The sequence below is a fragment of the Chlorocebus sabaeus genome, chromosome 20 (genome assembly GCF_047675955.1).
Source record: "Chlorocebus sabaeus isolate Y175 chromosome 20, mChlSab1.0.hap1, whole genome shotgun sequence".
Lineage (NCBI taxonomy): Eukaryota > Metazoa > Chordata > Mammalia > Primates > Cercopithecidae > Chlorocebus > Chlorocebus sabaeus.
Genome location: NC_132923.1, coordinates 70,163,644 through 70,181,150, shown reverse-complemented (window position 1 = coordinate 70,181,150; position 17,507 = coordinate 70,163,644). Strand labels below are relative to the sequence as shown.

Below are 17,507 nucleotides of genomic sequence, written 5' to 3'. Positions count from 1 at the left end.
CATCCATTGTTTCAAATACTTCCATTGTTTCAAATACTCCCATCTTCCATTCAGGGTGTTCTAACCCAAGTTCCAGAACCCCAAGAACATCAGGAAATTTATAATTCTACTTTAAATAATAAATATGATGTATATATGTGTGCTTTGCTCTGAAAAGTATTCTTAGATTTGTATTAGATTATCAAAAAGGAATTATGATTTTAATGGCTATAAAGACAAATTTTCCTAAATGTTTATATAAAACTCTTCATGACCTAATTGCTAACTCCCCAAGCCTCATCTGCTTCCACATGTCACCCTTCAATACCCACCACACTCACATACACACACAAACAGTACCACACTTGCTGTGGTTTCTTAAATGTGTCTGCTCAGCTCCACATGTACATACAAGGTAGACCTCCTTCCTTCTACTCTTTGTAAGATCATCTTCTTCCTCAGACTTCAGCTCCAATATCATCTTAATGAAACCTTCTCTGACCTATACAAGCATCATTAAGTGCTTTCATAGAGCTTTGCTCATTTTTTTTAAGAATTTATCAAATCACTCCATTTGATTGTAGAGTTATCTATCCTCCTCACCAAATGCCAAGTTTCAATCACATAGTAGCAATGACCCTGACAGAGTGGTAACAGTCCAGCCCTCTTACCACTGTGGCCTAGTTTTAACCAACAGTTAGAGAAGCATTCTTCTCCAGAAACTGGTAGTCGCTCAATAAACATTTGAACTAACAAGTGAGCAAATAAACTGAACAACACCATTACAAAATAATGGCCTGTGTTTATTGTGCCTTTATTGTTTATAAATGTGCATAAACCTTACTTTTCTGAGACCCAACCGTGGATAATTCAACATGTATTTAGTGGAAGGCCAATATCATCCAGGCTGGGTTTTAGGGACTGTCAAGGTCTCATTAAAGAAGCTAATGCCATTGTAACTCTCTTTTAAAATGTAGGGCTCTATGGGCAGCAAAGACTTAGCCATGCATACTCCAACTTCAGACTCACCAAGTGAGTCTGTAATTGCCCAGTTGGTACATAATTGCCTACTAAGAAGGCAAAATAATAATGTCCTCAGAGTCTAAGCTTTGAACTCATACATACCCCAGTGCCAATCTTAAACTTTGTGCATACCAGCTGTGCAGGACTGAACAAGTTGTATAAACTCTTTGAGCCTTGTTTCCATCAAACTGTAAAATGAAGACAATACTTACTTCATACATTTACGTAGGTAATATATATAAAACAGTAAGTGTGCAACAAATAATGTTAATGGAGGTAATTAAGATTAGTGACTGTTGATGATGTTGATGATCACAATGCTGCTGATGATGACATCAGTACATTGAACTGTAACTCATTGAGGGCAAAGACCATGTGTTTTTGAATCCCCAACACCTACCATAATACCTGATACATAGTAGATATTAGATATTAGATAACTGTTTGTTAAATTAATTGTCAATTGGCAAGTCCAAGATATTGAAAGCCAAGAGGAGACAGAAAAGAGGCTAGCATGAACTATAGTGATCAAGGAAAACTTTATTGAGGAGGGAGGTGTACAAATGGTAGATTATTTTCAGACCTGGAGAAGAGGACAAAAGTTATTGAAGGCAAAAGAAAACAAGCCTAACACTAAAGTATATAGTCCATGCCGGGAGTGGGGAGGAGAAACGCATTTTGTTTGGCAGGAAGGGGAAGCAGTGCGTATGTGACATAATTAAATACTTTATGTAATAATTACCAAAACTTTACTGCTCAATACCATGCCCACAGATCAATAACAAAAATAATAATCTTAAATGTTGATGCTTTCAGAAGCTATAGGTTACAGTAAAATGATACAGGAAAATGTTTCATTTAGAACACTGCATGGTATGGTGGGAAAAACATGAGTTCCATAGGGAGATACACCTAGGTTTGAATTTTTGTTTTGCCATTTAACTAACTATATTATCTTAGGCAAGTCACTTACATGGAGCTTCCATTTCCTCTTCTATTAAATGGGAATAATCATACCTATCCCACAGGGCCAATGTGGAATTTGAATGAGATTATTCATGCAAGGCACCCGTGTTCGCACAGACATGTCTTGCCCATATCTGCATGAACACCTGTGTATAGCAGGTGTTCAACAGACATGAGAGCTGGCGTTATTTTTAATAGTGTGAATTAGTGCATTTATGTGTTGTGCTAAGTCAATGTGTATATTTTGGTTGTGTATGTTTTTGGACATGTAAACTTGAGCTTACTTGATCTGAGAGTAACTGGGCTTTTTGAAATGGAAATAATCCAGGGAAAAAAATGGGTAATGTGATACCACTTGGCTGCTATTCAAAACAAAGAAATGAAAAAAGTTTTTAGTATGGGCAATTGATTGGACTGAATGCTCAAATAGGAAACTAATAATTGTCTTTATTAGCCACCTGCTGTACAAACTGTCATGCAAATACTGCCTTATGTTTTATGCAAAACATTTGAAAATCCCTATGACTTCGTTCTGCTTGGATTTTCTTTTCTGTGCCAGAATACGTAATTGAATTAATTTCAAGTGTGTTTGTCTGTAAACTAGCCAAATATTTCCTTTTAAATACTTGAGCTCTATGTTGAATATACAGAGTTATGGTTCTTAGCACATTTTTTTTAACATTAAGGGGTAGATTTTATTCCTTAATCCTTTAATGGGCTTTTAATTTCACATATACTAATGTGTCTCTTAATTTCATAATAAATGAAAACTTTTCATTTCATGCAGGTTCTTCCAGGGGACCCAGCCCCCTAACCATGGGAGCCCAGGACACTCTCCCTGTTGCAGCAGCATTTACAGAAACAGTCAATGCCTACTTCAAAGGAGCTGATCCAAGCAAGTAAGCCTGATACTTGGTCCATGCAAAAAATAATTCAGTTAGCAATAGTAGGTGGCACAGCTACAATAGAGGTGAAAATGTCATTAGGAATATTGATTTCATGCTTTTTAAAATGTATCAAGAGAATTTACTCTAGAAACCTTTGATTCCATTTTGGTTCTAGATAACTTACTCTAGAAACCTAGAAATCTTCGATTCTGCTTTGGTTGCAAGTAACAGAAAACTCTAACCCAGTCTGTCAACAATGAAGAAATTTATTGTCTCACAAAAGTAAATGTGCAGATCATGTCTTTTATTGTCTTAATCTTTCCTGGATGGGAATCACCCACGTATAAATTAAAACAATGGTTCACTGGAATGAGAACATGAAAGAAAAAACACCTTCCCAAAACACTCAAAGTAGCAAGGGAACAAATTTTCTGTTACCCTTACTAAGTAAGGAAAAACTGGCCAAAAATGAAAGAGAAAGAAAAAAATTATAATCAGAACAAAGTAAAAATTCTAGGGAGAATTCACCACCTTCTATTTACATAAGCCTGATTTCACTTATACATGTACATACTCACAATGGACTTGGTCTGAATGCATACATGATATAATTAAATATTTGACCTCTTGCTAAGGAATTCCATAGATAGGATTCCGAAAATCAATGGTTTTCCTGAAATTATACTGTGTATTTTATGGGTGTGCACGTGTGCATTATTCTATAGAAAGAGTCTATAACATTTATCACTTAACAAAGGGATTTGTAATCCAAAAAAAGATTAAAAGTGATTAGTGATCTACACTGAAAACTAAACAACTAAGTCAGACTTAGTTTCAATAGTGTCATTAATATAATTCCAGGTCTGAATTTGATCAATAAAGGGAAAGCCTACGTGAGGAAAGAATTGCTCTTAGTTTTTTTACTTACAAAGACAAGGGCTTGGAAAAACTTAATATCTATGACAATAAGAACTGGAGACCAGGCATGGTGGCTCACACATGTAATCCCAGCACTTTGGGAGGCTAAGGCAGAAGGATTGCTGAGGCCAAGAGTTCGAGACCACCCCTGGCAACATAGGGAGATCCTGGCTCTGCAAAAAATACAAAAATTGTCTGAGTGTGGTGGTGCACACCTGCAGTCCCAGCTACTTGGGAAGTTGAGGTGGGAGGGTCACTTGAGCCTGGGAGGCAGAGGCAGCAGTGAGCCATGATCACACCGCTGCACTCCAGTCTGGGTGACAGAGCAACACCCTGTTTCAGAAAAATAAATACAATTTTAAAAACCGGAGAAGAAAAAGTCAATGTGTATATAGAAATCTAAAACTCGAAATCTAACAATGTTATAATTAATATAATTAGTTATAATTATAATTAATATAATTATAATTAATATAATTAGGAAAACTAATATAATTAGTCACTCCACCTTTCAGTGTACTAACCAGCCACTAGGATCTATCAACTTCATGTCTCTTTAAACATCTAGGTTTCATTCTATGCCCAGAATATTATAGAGAAACAAACACTGTGGACTCTGGATTTTCCATGTCTTTTCTCTTTCATCCTCAAAACAGAAAGGCCATTCGCCACATCCCTGTATCAATAGAAATTACAAGCTACCTCTTATAGAGCATACGTCCGGACTGTTAAAGCAAGTAGACACCATGAGCGTTAGCTGTAGATATGCTTTATTCATACATATTTGTTCTGTAGAATCTTCTTTGGATAAAGGATGTGCATAATTTTCTGTTATTCCAGTTCTAAGAAATACTTACCACTGACTACTGACTATACCTTAGAAAATCAGGTTGGCCTGAATTGAGAAAAGCAGACAGAAACACCCTTCTATGTTTTTATTTATTTTTTGAGATGGAGTCTCACTTTGTCACGGAGGCTGAAACACAATGGCACAATCACAGCTCACTGCAGCCTCAACCTCCCAGTCTCAGGCAATTCTCCCACTTCAACCTTCTGAGTAGCTGGGACTACAGGCACACGCCACCACACCTGGCTAATTTTTGTATTTTTTGTAGAGACAGGGTTTTGTCATGTTGCCCAGGCTGGTCTTGAACTCCGGGGCTCAAACGATCTGCCCACCTTGGCCTCCCAAAGAGCTAGGATTACAGGTGTGAGCCACTGTGCCTGGCCAGAAATGCCCTTTTTAAAAATTAGAGTAGTCAGGAGTGTGGAGTGAAAGTGTATACCTAAGTGAAAATCACTGGGGATCCACAAGAATGAATTCATCTTTGTCTGCTTCCTAATTGGCTTTCATTCGTTCATCCACTAATTTATTCAGGGAGACCTAATGGATCTCCCTTCTTCCACTTTTGCACCCCTACAAAGTCTCAACATACATGTCACTCTTCTGCTCAAAATCCTCCTATCTTGTTCAAAGTAAAAACAAAATGCTTCATAATATTCTTACGAGACCCTCCATGATCTGCCCTTGGAGACTCCCCTAGCCTCACCCCAGTGGCTGTTTCTCTGATCCCATCTCCATCACTCCTTTCCTTATCCCTGACCATGCCTCCAACCGTCACCTCCATATTCACTCCAGTCTAGCCACATGGCCTCCTGGCGTCTCTCTTCCATCACCCCAACCCATCCTCACCTCAGGGGTTGTCATTTGCTGCACTTTCTGCCTTCAGATGCTTTCTCTCCTAGATTCTTCTCCTAGGTTCTGAGTGACTTGTCCCCTCATTCCCTTCATGGTTCTTCAGTAAATTTATCAAAGAGACCTTACCTGTCCATTCTGTATAAAATAATAGCAGAGCTCCCCACCCCGTCAACATTTTCTTCCCCTTTACCTCACATTCTCTGTCTCCATAGCCCTTCTCTCTTAACATCTTTTTTGTTGTTGTTTTCCATTATTTGTCTTCTTCCTTACTAGAATGTAAACACCATGAGAGCTGGATTTTGCCTGTTTGGTTCACTGTTGTGTCCTCAGCTAAACAGGACAAGGCATATTTGCTGAACAAGTTAAATTGAATTACTCTCCTAACATTTACAAAATGGCTACTATGTACCTGCCATTGTGCTAGACAGGAGACATATTGGTAATAAAGACAGCTCAGATGCAAAATAGGACTTGTGCATAAATATAACAACAAGTGCACCATAGAACACGTGTAACTATGGTGCAATGGGAGTCAAGAAGCCCTTAATAACATATTTCTTAATTCCAGTAAGTGGTATAGCAGCCTATCCCCTGTCAGCCTGTCACAATATAAGCCAGAGTTTTCACCCTGGTTCAGTTTCCCAATACACTATGACAGGTGTGTAGGGTGGTCTGCACCTGTAAGCCTGGTGTCTGCAGCCTTGGCATTCCAATGACATGGCACTTGAGCCAAATTAATATTAGTGACCCTTCTAAATTAACTGAGCCTTTGACTTGTGGATGTATATCTGTTTTTAATTTTATTGCCACAAATAGTTGTAGGATGTCCTGTATGCTGGTAGGTGGGAGATCCAATATATTTCATTAAAATTTAGAAACCAGAAACTTATAAATGAATAACTTATAAACATAAATGAATCATGAAGTGACACCCTTATATATTTAATTGCCTCTTCAGCACCATGTTAATTGCTCTTCCTTTATTATTCACTTTCAAGGAAACAACTCAAGTTCTATCACCAGGTGGAAATAATGCCAACCAAGGTACCAAAGAGAGAAATGATGCAGCAAAGGCATTTGGATTTGATTTTGTCTATAGTTCCCTGTCATCCTGCATCAAAGCCATTTGTTCTCAGACCATCCACTGGGAACAGAAATCTACTATCTTAATTATTATATACTATGATATGTAACCCATTTAAATATAGTTATACTCTAAATATTCGGAGCACCTGTAACAGGTATTCTGTAAGACTTTCTCAGTAGCTCACTGGCAGCGAATTCCTTGATCTTTGCTACTGATTGGGGAAACACATCTCCCGCTATTAGTTTCTATTTAAAGAACCTTGGTGCTTAAAAATAAGGGTCAGAGATTAACTCTCTAATTCCCTAGAAAAGCTTAGGTTTCTCAGCTGTCTCTTATCCTTCTTTTATCGTCACATTTTAATTATTTATTCAGTATCTGTCTTCCTGTTTAAACTAGAGGTTTGCACAAGGACCATTTGTCCAATTTGTCACTGCCAATTCTAGCACATTACATTGTGCCTGGTTTATTGTGTAGGCACCCTATAAATAAATATGTAAATGTATAAATTTATATTTTAAACACTGAGTTCTTACTCTGAGTTCTGCGTTATGCACCATTGCCTTCCCAGAACCTATGACACAGAACTTGCCTTCACAATAGTAAATAAGATGTGCACAAAACTGCAACGCAGTTTTCTAGAAAAAGATTTGTACCTGCTCCAAGCAAACCTAGAGAAAGGAAAAACCAAGGAAGGCTAAATGGAAAGGATATTAAGAAATGTTTTGGAAAGGCCTTCTTTTGAACTTAGTCTCATAATATGAAAAGCAGTACATAAGCCAAAGAAAGGGAATTGTAAAGAAAAGAAGAGAAGCTACATCTACAAAGATGTACACTGAGAAAGAGATCTGGGAGTTTAGTGAGCAGTACATATAAATCACATTTTATGAAAGAGATGCATCTCTGATGACCTCACACATTCCCTGAACAAAACTGGCCAGTGTTTCTGTGATCAGCTAATGGGTGCTGCCCATGGCACTAGGAAAAATCCAGTGTATAAGTCACTTGGCTGGTTGACTTTGAAGTTTTGCCATTTTTTGACAAATATTTCATTTATGAGGATTCACGATTTCTTATTTTATTCATGAAGTAAGCATCTATTCATATTTCCATCTTGCATTATTTCCACATCCAAACTCACATGAAATGTAGCCACCTTGCATACTGGTAGGAACAATCCTTAAGTTAAAAATAAAATTATTTAGTGAGTATAGGAAATATTCAATTTGTTTATAGAACATTTCAGGTCAATTTAGACACTGGATGGGTTATTAAGTCAGCAAAAGTTCTGGCTCTGACAATTGTGATGCTGAAATGTAATTGAGGCTTCAGTACTTCTTACACAGGGCTATGTGGACTACCTCTCCCACCTTCTACCCGACACTATGCCCTTTGAAAGCAGAGGCTATTTTGCTCATTTTTAAATTACCACCCCACTGGAAGAAATAATAATAACAACTTGTATAGTTAGGAGTGAATAGACAGATGCCTGTAATAAATGCCACCTCCTCCCTGTCTGACTTGCTTTCAAAACAGAAACTTTATCTCCTACCAAGACACCATTTAGATCTCATTTTGAGCAACCTGGAAAGAAAACTGAGAAAATTCCCTACCAGTTAAAAAACAGTTGAGCCACTACTGCTAATAACAATATACTGAGTGATGGTAGGTGCTGAAATCTAATTTTATAAATGCTCTAATTGTTTTCTAATAGCTGCCAAACAATATTCTACATGTCCACAAATGGACAAATATCAAGAGTAGACTCAGCTTGAGGGGAAGTCAAGGCTCAGAACAATTTGGCACTAGTGTACAAACAGGGTTAATGGATCTAAAAGGTAGAGAAGGAAGGCAGCAGCTTGCTCCCAAACTGGGAGGTCAGCAGTGTTCTCCAGGAAAGATGGAGATGCAGACTTCCAGAAACCAAAAATCTCATTCAGAGCACTACAAAGTTATGGATTTAACACCTGAGTGAGGGAGGCTCACATGGCATCTTTAAGAAGCTCATCTGCTCCCCGTCTCTGCCCCAAACCCAGCCTCATACACACAAGGTTATAGCAGTTCCTCATTTAAGCTATTTTGAATGTATGCCAGAGAGCACTTCACCTGAACCAGGTGTGTCTCATCAATTAGAGTTACACAATATACAAGGTGACTATGGGACAATGTGGAGACCCCATGCTACAATGTGAGCAAAGTTTTCATTTATTAACATCAATTTCCCTAGAAAGTACATACCTGAACTTAGAGGTGAAGTACTACAAGAGTCAACTGTGGAGACATCGGAGGAAATCATAAAGAAGCTCACTCACTTTAAGTATGTACTGTTTCCCAAAGAAGAATGAGCTTCGTGAAATTTCTGCTTTAGCCAAGGTAGAATAACAGACCAGTTTACCCTTCTACCTCAAACAGCTTAAAAATGAGCAAAATATATAAAACAATGACTTGCAAGACACTGGACCTCAGGCGAAGGCAGTGATCCCTAAGAGAGGAGTTGTGCCCTATGATTGCTCCAGCTTACTTCTTTGAGAGTTTTCAGGCCTGGCATAAGGAGAGCCCAGCTGACTTCCAGCTGCTTATGGGGAGGTGTTTCACTGAGGCATTCTACTACAAAACTAGCGGAGGGAAGTGCCAGGGGAAGCTAAGGTCGGTGGGTGCTGCCGCCACCATGCACTGCAGAAGATGACAATGGAGAAGGCATGAACATGGCAGGAGGCTGGAAAAGAATCCATCTGCATTGCAAGATCTGAGCATTGTGGCAGCCCAGCCAGTTGTACTCCATGAGTCAGATGACAGGAAAGCTGTCTGTGCTACCAGCCCCTGGCAGAGCTAAATGACTTGCAAAACGCACACTCTGGGGACACTACATGCACTGCAGGAACCACACACAAGCCTCTTGCACTGCAACAGCCTGGCACTACATAAGCCTTGTGCATTGCAAGAGCGTGCATTTGCAAGCAGGCTGGAAGGGAGAAGGAAAACCCCTTTCTCCTGCAGTGTCTCTCTAGCGCCCTCTACTGACAAAACTAAGCATGGTTCCTGCAGGCAAAGAGAAAGTATAACAAAGGTCCATTAATCTTCTCAGCGCAGTTAGTAAAGGGTGAATTGGAACGGAGAGGCAATGAATTGATTTTATTTAGACACTGACACAGTGATTATAAATCTCATGTGGAAATTCAAAGGGCCTACCATAGCCCAAACAACTATGAAAAGGAACAAAGTTAGAGAACATCACTTGATTTCATAAGTATTATAAAGCTAGCGTAATCAAGACAGTGCGATATTGGCTTAAAAAATAGACCAAATAGATCTGTAGAACAGAATGAATCGTGAATCCAGAAATAGACTCACACAGATAAGGACAATTAGATTTCAACAAAATTTTCAAAGTAATTCGGTGGAGAAAGGACAGTCTTCTCAGAAAATGGTTTTAATCTTCTCTGAAGAAAAAAATATTCTTCAGATAATGGCTGAAACAACTGGATATTTATATCCACAGACACACAAAATGAACTGAGATCCATACTTGACATTATATACATTGTAAGACTCAAATAGGTGAAAATGGATAATGAAGCTAAATGTAAAATCAAAGAATTTTTTTAAACTTCTAGAAGAAAATATAAGTGAGCCAGTTGCAGTGGCTCATGCCTGTAATTCCAGCACTTTGGGAGGCCAAGGTAGGAGGATTGCTTGAGGCCAGGAGTTTGAGGCTGCAGTAAGCTATGCTTGCACCACTGCACTCTAGTCTGGGTGACAGAGAAAGACCTTGTCTCAAAAAGGAAAAAGAAAATATAAATGAAACTTTTGTGACCTTGAGTTTGGCAAAGACTTCTTAAATAAGACATCAAAATAATGACTGGATTAGATATAACCCATAAAAGAATAAAGTGATGAATTAGAAACTTCTGCTCTTCAAATGTGTTTTTAAGAGAAAGAAAAAACAAAACAAGCCACAGACTGGGATGCAAATTATATATCTGACAACTGAAATGCCGAGAACGTATAAAGAAACCTTAACATTCAATAAGAGAACAAACAACTCTATTTAAAAACTTGGCAGACAGTTTAAGCAGACACTTTGCCAAAGAAGATAACTGATGGCAAGCACATAAAAGATGCTTATGATCCTTAACCATTATGCAAATGCAAATTAAAACAACAAGAAGATACCACTACTCATCTATGAGAATGGCTAAGATTTAAATGATCAATTCTACCAAGTGTTGGTGAGAATGTGGAATAACTAAAACCCTCACGCACAGCTGTGTTTTCCACTTTAGAAAACAGGCAGTTTCTTTGAGAGCCCACACCTGTTGTGTGAGCTAGTGACTCTCCTCCTGTGTACTGACCAAGAGAAATGACAGGGTATATTCATACTCATACCTGTACACGTGTATCCATTGCACTTTTATTTGTAATTGGCAAAAATTGGAAAGAACCCAAATGTTCTTCAGTAGGTGAACATATTTTTTAAAACTGTGGTATATCTATACACTACACAGCCACGAAAAGAAATGAACTATTAGTGCACACAACTACATGGACAAATCTCAAAATAATTATGTGGAGTGAAAGAAACAAAAAATCGCACACCTTACAATTCTGTTATATAAAATTCTAGAAATTGCAAATGAAGGTATAGTGACCGGGAGCGTATTAACTCTTGCCTAGGGACAGGGAAAGGAAGCAGCGGGAGCGATTACAAAAAGGGATTACAAAAAAGCATAAGGAAACTTTCAGGGATGATGGACATGTTCATTTTCTTAATTGTATGATGATTTTACATCATATAATCTCATGGAGTTTTACACTATAAATAAGTTCAGTTTATTATATATCAATTATATCTTCATAAAGTCTTTTTTTAAAAAACAAAGAATTATTTTTCCTTCCACACTATCATCCCATTGTGTTAACTTATCTGACTGATTTTACAATTTTGACCAAATAGACAAAGTAATGGAATGAAGAACTAGTTACCTGCAGGCAAAAACTTTACCTCATGAGTACATAAAAGAACATGCTAAAGGCATTACTCATGTTACTCGATGAACTAGGACAAGTCCCAAGAAATAATGTGATAACATTGTACAGTTTACTATCTTCAAATATGCTGCCAAAGATTCAGAAATCAAAGTGAGGGAGAACCACCAGAGCAGAGGATTCTATTCATGAGACGAAGCTATAGACTTCTACAGAAAGAGAAAAGCTGTGCTTTTCTTCTTACATTTCAAAACATATAAAACAAAATAGTCACTTTGTAAAATAAGTGTTGACCATTTAGTTCTCAGATAAGTTAGAAATGATACACTTCCGGTGAGAGTGTAAATTAATTCAACCATAGTAGAAAGTAGTGTGGTGATTCCTCAAAGGGCTAAAAACAGAACTACCCTTTGACCCAAAGATCCCGTTACTGGTTATATTCCCAAAGAAATATAAATCATTCTATCATCAAGACACATGCATTGGTATGTTCATTGCAGTACTATTCACAACAGCTAAGACACAGAATCAACCTAAATGGCCACCGGTGGTAGACTAGACAAAGAAAATGTGTTATATGTACACCATGGAACGCTACACAGCCATAAAAAAGAATGAGATCATGTCCTTTGCAGGAACATGGATGGAACTGAAGGCCATTATCCTTCCCAAACCAACACAGGAACAGAAAAACAAACACCTCATGTTCTTACTTATAAGTGGTAGCTAAATAATGAGAACACGTGGACAGAAAGAGGGGAACAACAGAAACTGGGGCCTGCTTGAGGGAGGAGGCTGGGAAAAGAGAAAGGTTCAGGAAAAAAAAAAAAAAAAAAACCTGTCAAGTACTATGCTTAGTACCCAGGTGACAAAATAATCTGTACACCAAATCCCCAAGTCACGTGTTTACCTATATAACAAACCTGCACATGTACCCCTGAACCTAAAATGGAAGTTAAAGTATTTTTTAATGGAATTGTAAGAAAATACCTTTTATCTCTTCTGCGCCTCTTCTGCTGTTTAACATTGCCTCATAAATTGTTTTTCACAGCAGTTTTGATTCAGTTTGATTCAGTGTATTGACATCGGTTTTCTCTCTCTTTCCTCTCTGTGTTTTGATATGCCAGATGTATCGTTAAGATTACTGGAGAAATGGTGTTGTCATTTCCTGCTGGCATCACCAGACACTTTGCCAACAACCCATCCCCAGCTGCTCTGACTTTTCGGGTGGTAAATTTCAGCAGGTTAGAACACGTCCTGCCAAATCCCCAACTTCTCTGCTGGTAAATATGATTTTGCTTAAATTTTTCAGAGATATATGTGACTTAGTACTTTGTACTTAGATGAGGGATATATCTTAGCAAGAGAGTCGCACTATAGTGAAATTACCGCCACTCAGATATATTTGTAGATTCAAACACGGAATCTACCAGCTATCAAAATTTGTTGTGGATTGTGTGTGTGTGTGTGTGACTGCATATGCATATACATGTTTTAATGGCCCACTATCTCAAGTGGTTAGAGAGATAGAGTAAGAAAATCTGTATCAGCAACAGTTTATTGTCTGTTTTACTCATTATCAACAGACAGTGGATGACAATGGCAGGAAATGAGCCAAATAACAAGAATAAAATCCTTTCATTGTATGAGCATCTTTTTATTTTTATTTTATTTCATTTTATTTTATTTTTGAGATGGAGCCTCACTCTGTTGCCTAGGCTGGAGTGCAGTGGCACCGTCTCAGCTCACTGCAACCTCCACCTCCTTGGTTCAAGTGGTTCTCCTGCCTCAGCCTCCCAAGTAGCTGAGATTACAGGTGCCCACCACCACGCCTGGCTAATTTTTGTATTTTTAGTAGAGATGGGGTTTCGCCATGTTGGCCAGGCTGGTCTCAAACTCCTGACCTCAAGTGATCTGCCCGCCTCAGCCTTCCAAAGTGCTGGGATTACAGCCATGAGCCACCGCACCCGGCTTTCTCTTTAAATCAATTGTGTGTGTAGATGTGACTGTGCATGTGCATCTGCATAATAAAGACATCAAATACAGGTTTAATATTTAATACAATTTCATTGTAATGATCATTGCTTTGACGGAACTTTACATGTATGACATAAAATAAACTTATGCAAATCTGTTTATATAAATATAATTTTCACATTTTCTAGCTATTAAACCTGAATTTGATGTCTTTATTATGCATACGCACAGTCACACAAACCCACATGCATGCATGCTATTAAAATGATCAATTATACAAGCTAATTATTTGCAGTGAATGAGCTGAAAGGAGTCTTCTTGACAGCTTCTCCATCAGAAAGTCCTGATGTTCATCTACAAACCTCTGTCTGAAGTGGCCACTTTTCTCTCTACTGCCACCTCCCTTGTCCAAGTGACCACTGTCTTTTCCCCGTAGCACTGCACTTGCCTTCTTCTCTCCCTGAATCCAATCTTGCCCGTCTCCAGTACATTTTAACAACCAGGTGGTGTTTTTTGAGTAAATCAGGTCATCTTCGTTCACAACTCCCTGGTGGCTTCGTATTACCCTTGTCCCAGAATCTAAACGTGTTACCATTGCCTTTGAGGCCTTGAGTTATTTACCTTGTCTGCTTCTCCGTTCTCATCTCCCACCATCCTGCCTCAGAATCCTTTTAGCTCCAGCGAGACCTGTCAATCTCAGAAACAGGTTGAGTCCTTTCCCACAACACAGCTTTGTAGTACGTTTCCTCTGCCTGGAACACTATTTCAACCTTCTTCACCTGACTCCAACTCATCCTTTAGTCTCAGCTCTACTCTGCCTCCCACACTATCCCATTCTCCTCCCCATACCCCCACCAACCAGCCCTAAACTAGTAGCTTGGTGCAAAAGTAATTGCAGTTTCTACCATTACTTTTAAATGACAAAAATCACAATTACTTTTGCGCCAACCTAATAAATTCTGTCCCCTTGTTATTCTCTCTAAAGGTACCCTGTTCTTTTCCTTTGTGGCACTTACTACAGTTAATAATGACATAATCTATTTGTGTTTCTTCATTCATCCATCTGCCACACAAGACTGTGCAAATCATGAGGGAATGGAAAAAGTCTCTTAATTCAAATTCTTGCTTCAGTTTCCCTCCATGTTTTCATTGCGCACATTGAGCCAGTTTATTTTTCAAGGTTCTTCCATCCGAAATTAGGAATTATGTGCCAATATCTTGCCAGTTTGTTTGTAAATATGACTGGTGTCATAGTTACAGCTTTTGTTGCATTTTTAGGCAGTTATGTTGCCAAGTTCTTATGCATATGTGCAAAAGTTGTATACATATATTAACATATTGGTCTTATACATAGAATCAAATATCACTCAAAAGGGTTTTGCTTAACAAAATATTATATAGACCCTTAAATTATTATTTGCAAAAGTAAAAAAAAAGAAGAAAGAAAATATATCACATTAATTTGGATCTTATGAACTCTAAATATTTAATCACTATAACAGGGCTGTGATGAGTGACCCTTTAGTCATCTATAGACTCTTTAGTTTTGTTACGCAATGCCACTCCACTACCTCGACCACCACAACCATCCCCAGTTTTTAAAAAGGCGTTGTTGACCAGGCATCATTCTAGATTGCAGTCCCAGCCTTTAGTGTCTATCATCAGCCAATTGTTTCCTTAATGTTTACTGAAGAAGACTTCATATGTCACCATGGCCCCTGGACATTTTGGTTTGCAATCCCTATGACAGGGGTCAAATTGAAGATTACGTCTACTTTTTTCTTGTGTAAAAAATTTGCTTGTAAAAAATATGCGGGAACAAATGTCAAGTCAAATACGAGACTGAAGAATGCTCAAGAAGCCTTGAGCATTTAAGAATTCCATCCCTGTGTAAGTATTTGATTGGCAAAGCTTACTTGGATATTTTTTAAAGCAGGTTCTCTAAGAAATTATCACAGACCTACGACAACTTATTTTGCTATTAAACTCAGCAAATGTATTTCTTTAAAATTGTTTTATATAATTGAGGATTTCCCAATTATTCAAATTTACTTAGTACAAATTAATGACATGATGCTAGATATTAATTCTGAACCTCTGTTTTGGCATAGTGGGAAAGTGTACAACTGATATGGGCTGGAATCTGGCTCTGTTTCTTATTAGCAGCATGACCTTAAGCAAATTATTTAATTTCACTGACCCTCTTACTCTTACCTCCTACCCGCTGGTGTAGCAACAGCTTGGGGAGCTTGGGTAACTTAGATGCTTTTCAATTAAAACACTCAGATAGCCCTTATCAGCATCCCTAGCTCAGCCGACAAGGGGCAAAGTCTTCAGGACAACGTGTGTTTTCCACCCCCTTCCTCCATTTCCAGGGCCAAAGAGCTTTACCTCGTCCTCAATAACCTTATATCCAGGGACAGCAAAACCACACTGGTCACACTGAGACTTGGCCACCCTTTCCTAACAGATCAGTGACAGGTTTAAGGCCCTGGTGTTTTTTACTCAGCTTTCTTGATTTATATGAATTTTCTGGAGACTGAATCATAGCAACTTGCTTTTGACCTGTCTTTTCAGTTTTTCACTGTATCAGCCTTCTCTCTTCTCAACCCCGAATTTTCTCTTTTTGTAACAAGTTTGCTCATCTTTAGAAACAAAGACAATAATTCTTCCTTTGTAGGGTAGATTTTAATGAAATAGTTTATAATGCCTATCATATAATAGGTGCTCAAGAAATTATAACTACTGTTATTGTACTATATAGGATATTCTGAAAGTGAAATGTCAGCAAATGTGTGTGACAAGTAACTGAATCACCTGTGGCTTTAGCTTCCTCATTATATGGGAAATGAGTTATATGTTTGTACACTCTTGCCTGCTTATTTTTATCACTGAGATGAGCATTTGCAAGATAGATTGGGTAAGTGGTCTGTATACAGGCCTCTGAGCAAAGCTAAGACTCTCATAGGGATATAAAACTTCAGCTTGTAAAGATTCTGCTCTTCTTCTGTATTATAACTACAATGATTGTCATTTAAACTCCAGGATCATCTTATAAGTGAAGTGAAATCTTTGATGATTTAAATGCTCATGGATGAACTATTATGAATGCTGAAAAGGTAGCATGGTAATTTTAGTATCACTGTTTTCTGCTTAGTTGGTGATAAATGCCATGTTTACATTTGGTCAAATATTTCACTGGATAATTTCTGAGAAACTACTGATCAAAGTAATTCAAAAGTAAATAAATGTATTCAGTTCCTTAATTGCATTAACTGACTAATTTAGACAAAACTGGTGCAGTAGAAAGGGCTATTAAGTTTGAGTTAATAAATAATTCACTCTTGAAAGCACCCAATTATCGCTGCAATTAGTTAATATTACTGAGCACTCACTGAGACTGATAGTAACACAGTAGCTCCTCCCTGTGGATATTAATCTACCAACACAAGAGCATTCAGAACTGTATTTGTACGAAAACCACACCACTGTTAATAGATTCATAATAATCTCTACAAATTGTCAAAAGATGGCTCTACATATCAGAAGACAATTTGCTAAGATGCTTCTTGTAGGGTTTGTATTTGTTTTAAGATGCTACTCTATCATTTTTCTTCCCAAATGAACAGTGATAATACACAAAATGATGCCAATACCAAGGAATTCTGGGTAAACATGCCAAATTTGATGACTCACCTAAAGAAAGTGTCTGAACAAAAACCCCAGGCTACATATTATAACGTTGACATGCTCAAATATCAGGTAAGCCTATTTACATGGTCAGTATCTCTTTCACATGACATACTTGTTGTCTAAAGTACCTATTATTGAATAAAAATAACCAAAGTAATGCTTCTTTTAACATTATTTAAAAGCTATAACTCATTTTTCTAAATGGAAACTTTAAAAGACAACTTGGGGACTACTGACAAAAATATTCATACATGTTCTTATTAGTTTAAGCTTACAAGTAAAATATTTTATCACA

General features: G+C 37.8%; 1 protein-coding gene across 16 annotated transcripts in view; it reads left to right on the top strand.

Moving 5' to 3' along the window:
* Positions 1–17,507, top strand: part of SGIP1 (SH3GL interacting endocytic adaptor 1) — a 225,315-nt gene that overhangs the window by 192,383 nt on the left and 15,425 nt on the right. For all 16 annotated transcript variants that reach the window (XM_073007221.1, XM_038001163.2, XM_038001198.2 and 13 more), the window contains 3 exons: positions 2,756–2,867; positions 12,670–12,825; positions 17,149–17,281. In XM_073007221.1, the coding sequence (XP_072863322.1) occupies positions 2,756–2,867; positions 12,670–12,825; positions 17,149–17,281 (401 nt within the window). The remainder of the gene's footprint in view (positions 1–2,755; positions 2,868–12,669; positions 12,826–17,148; positions 17,282–17,507) is intronic.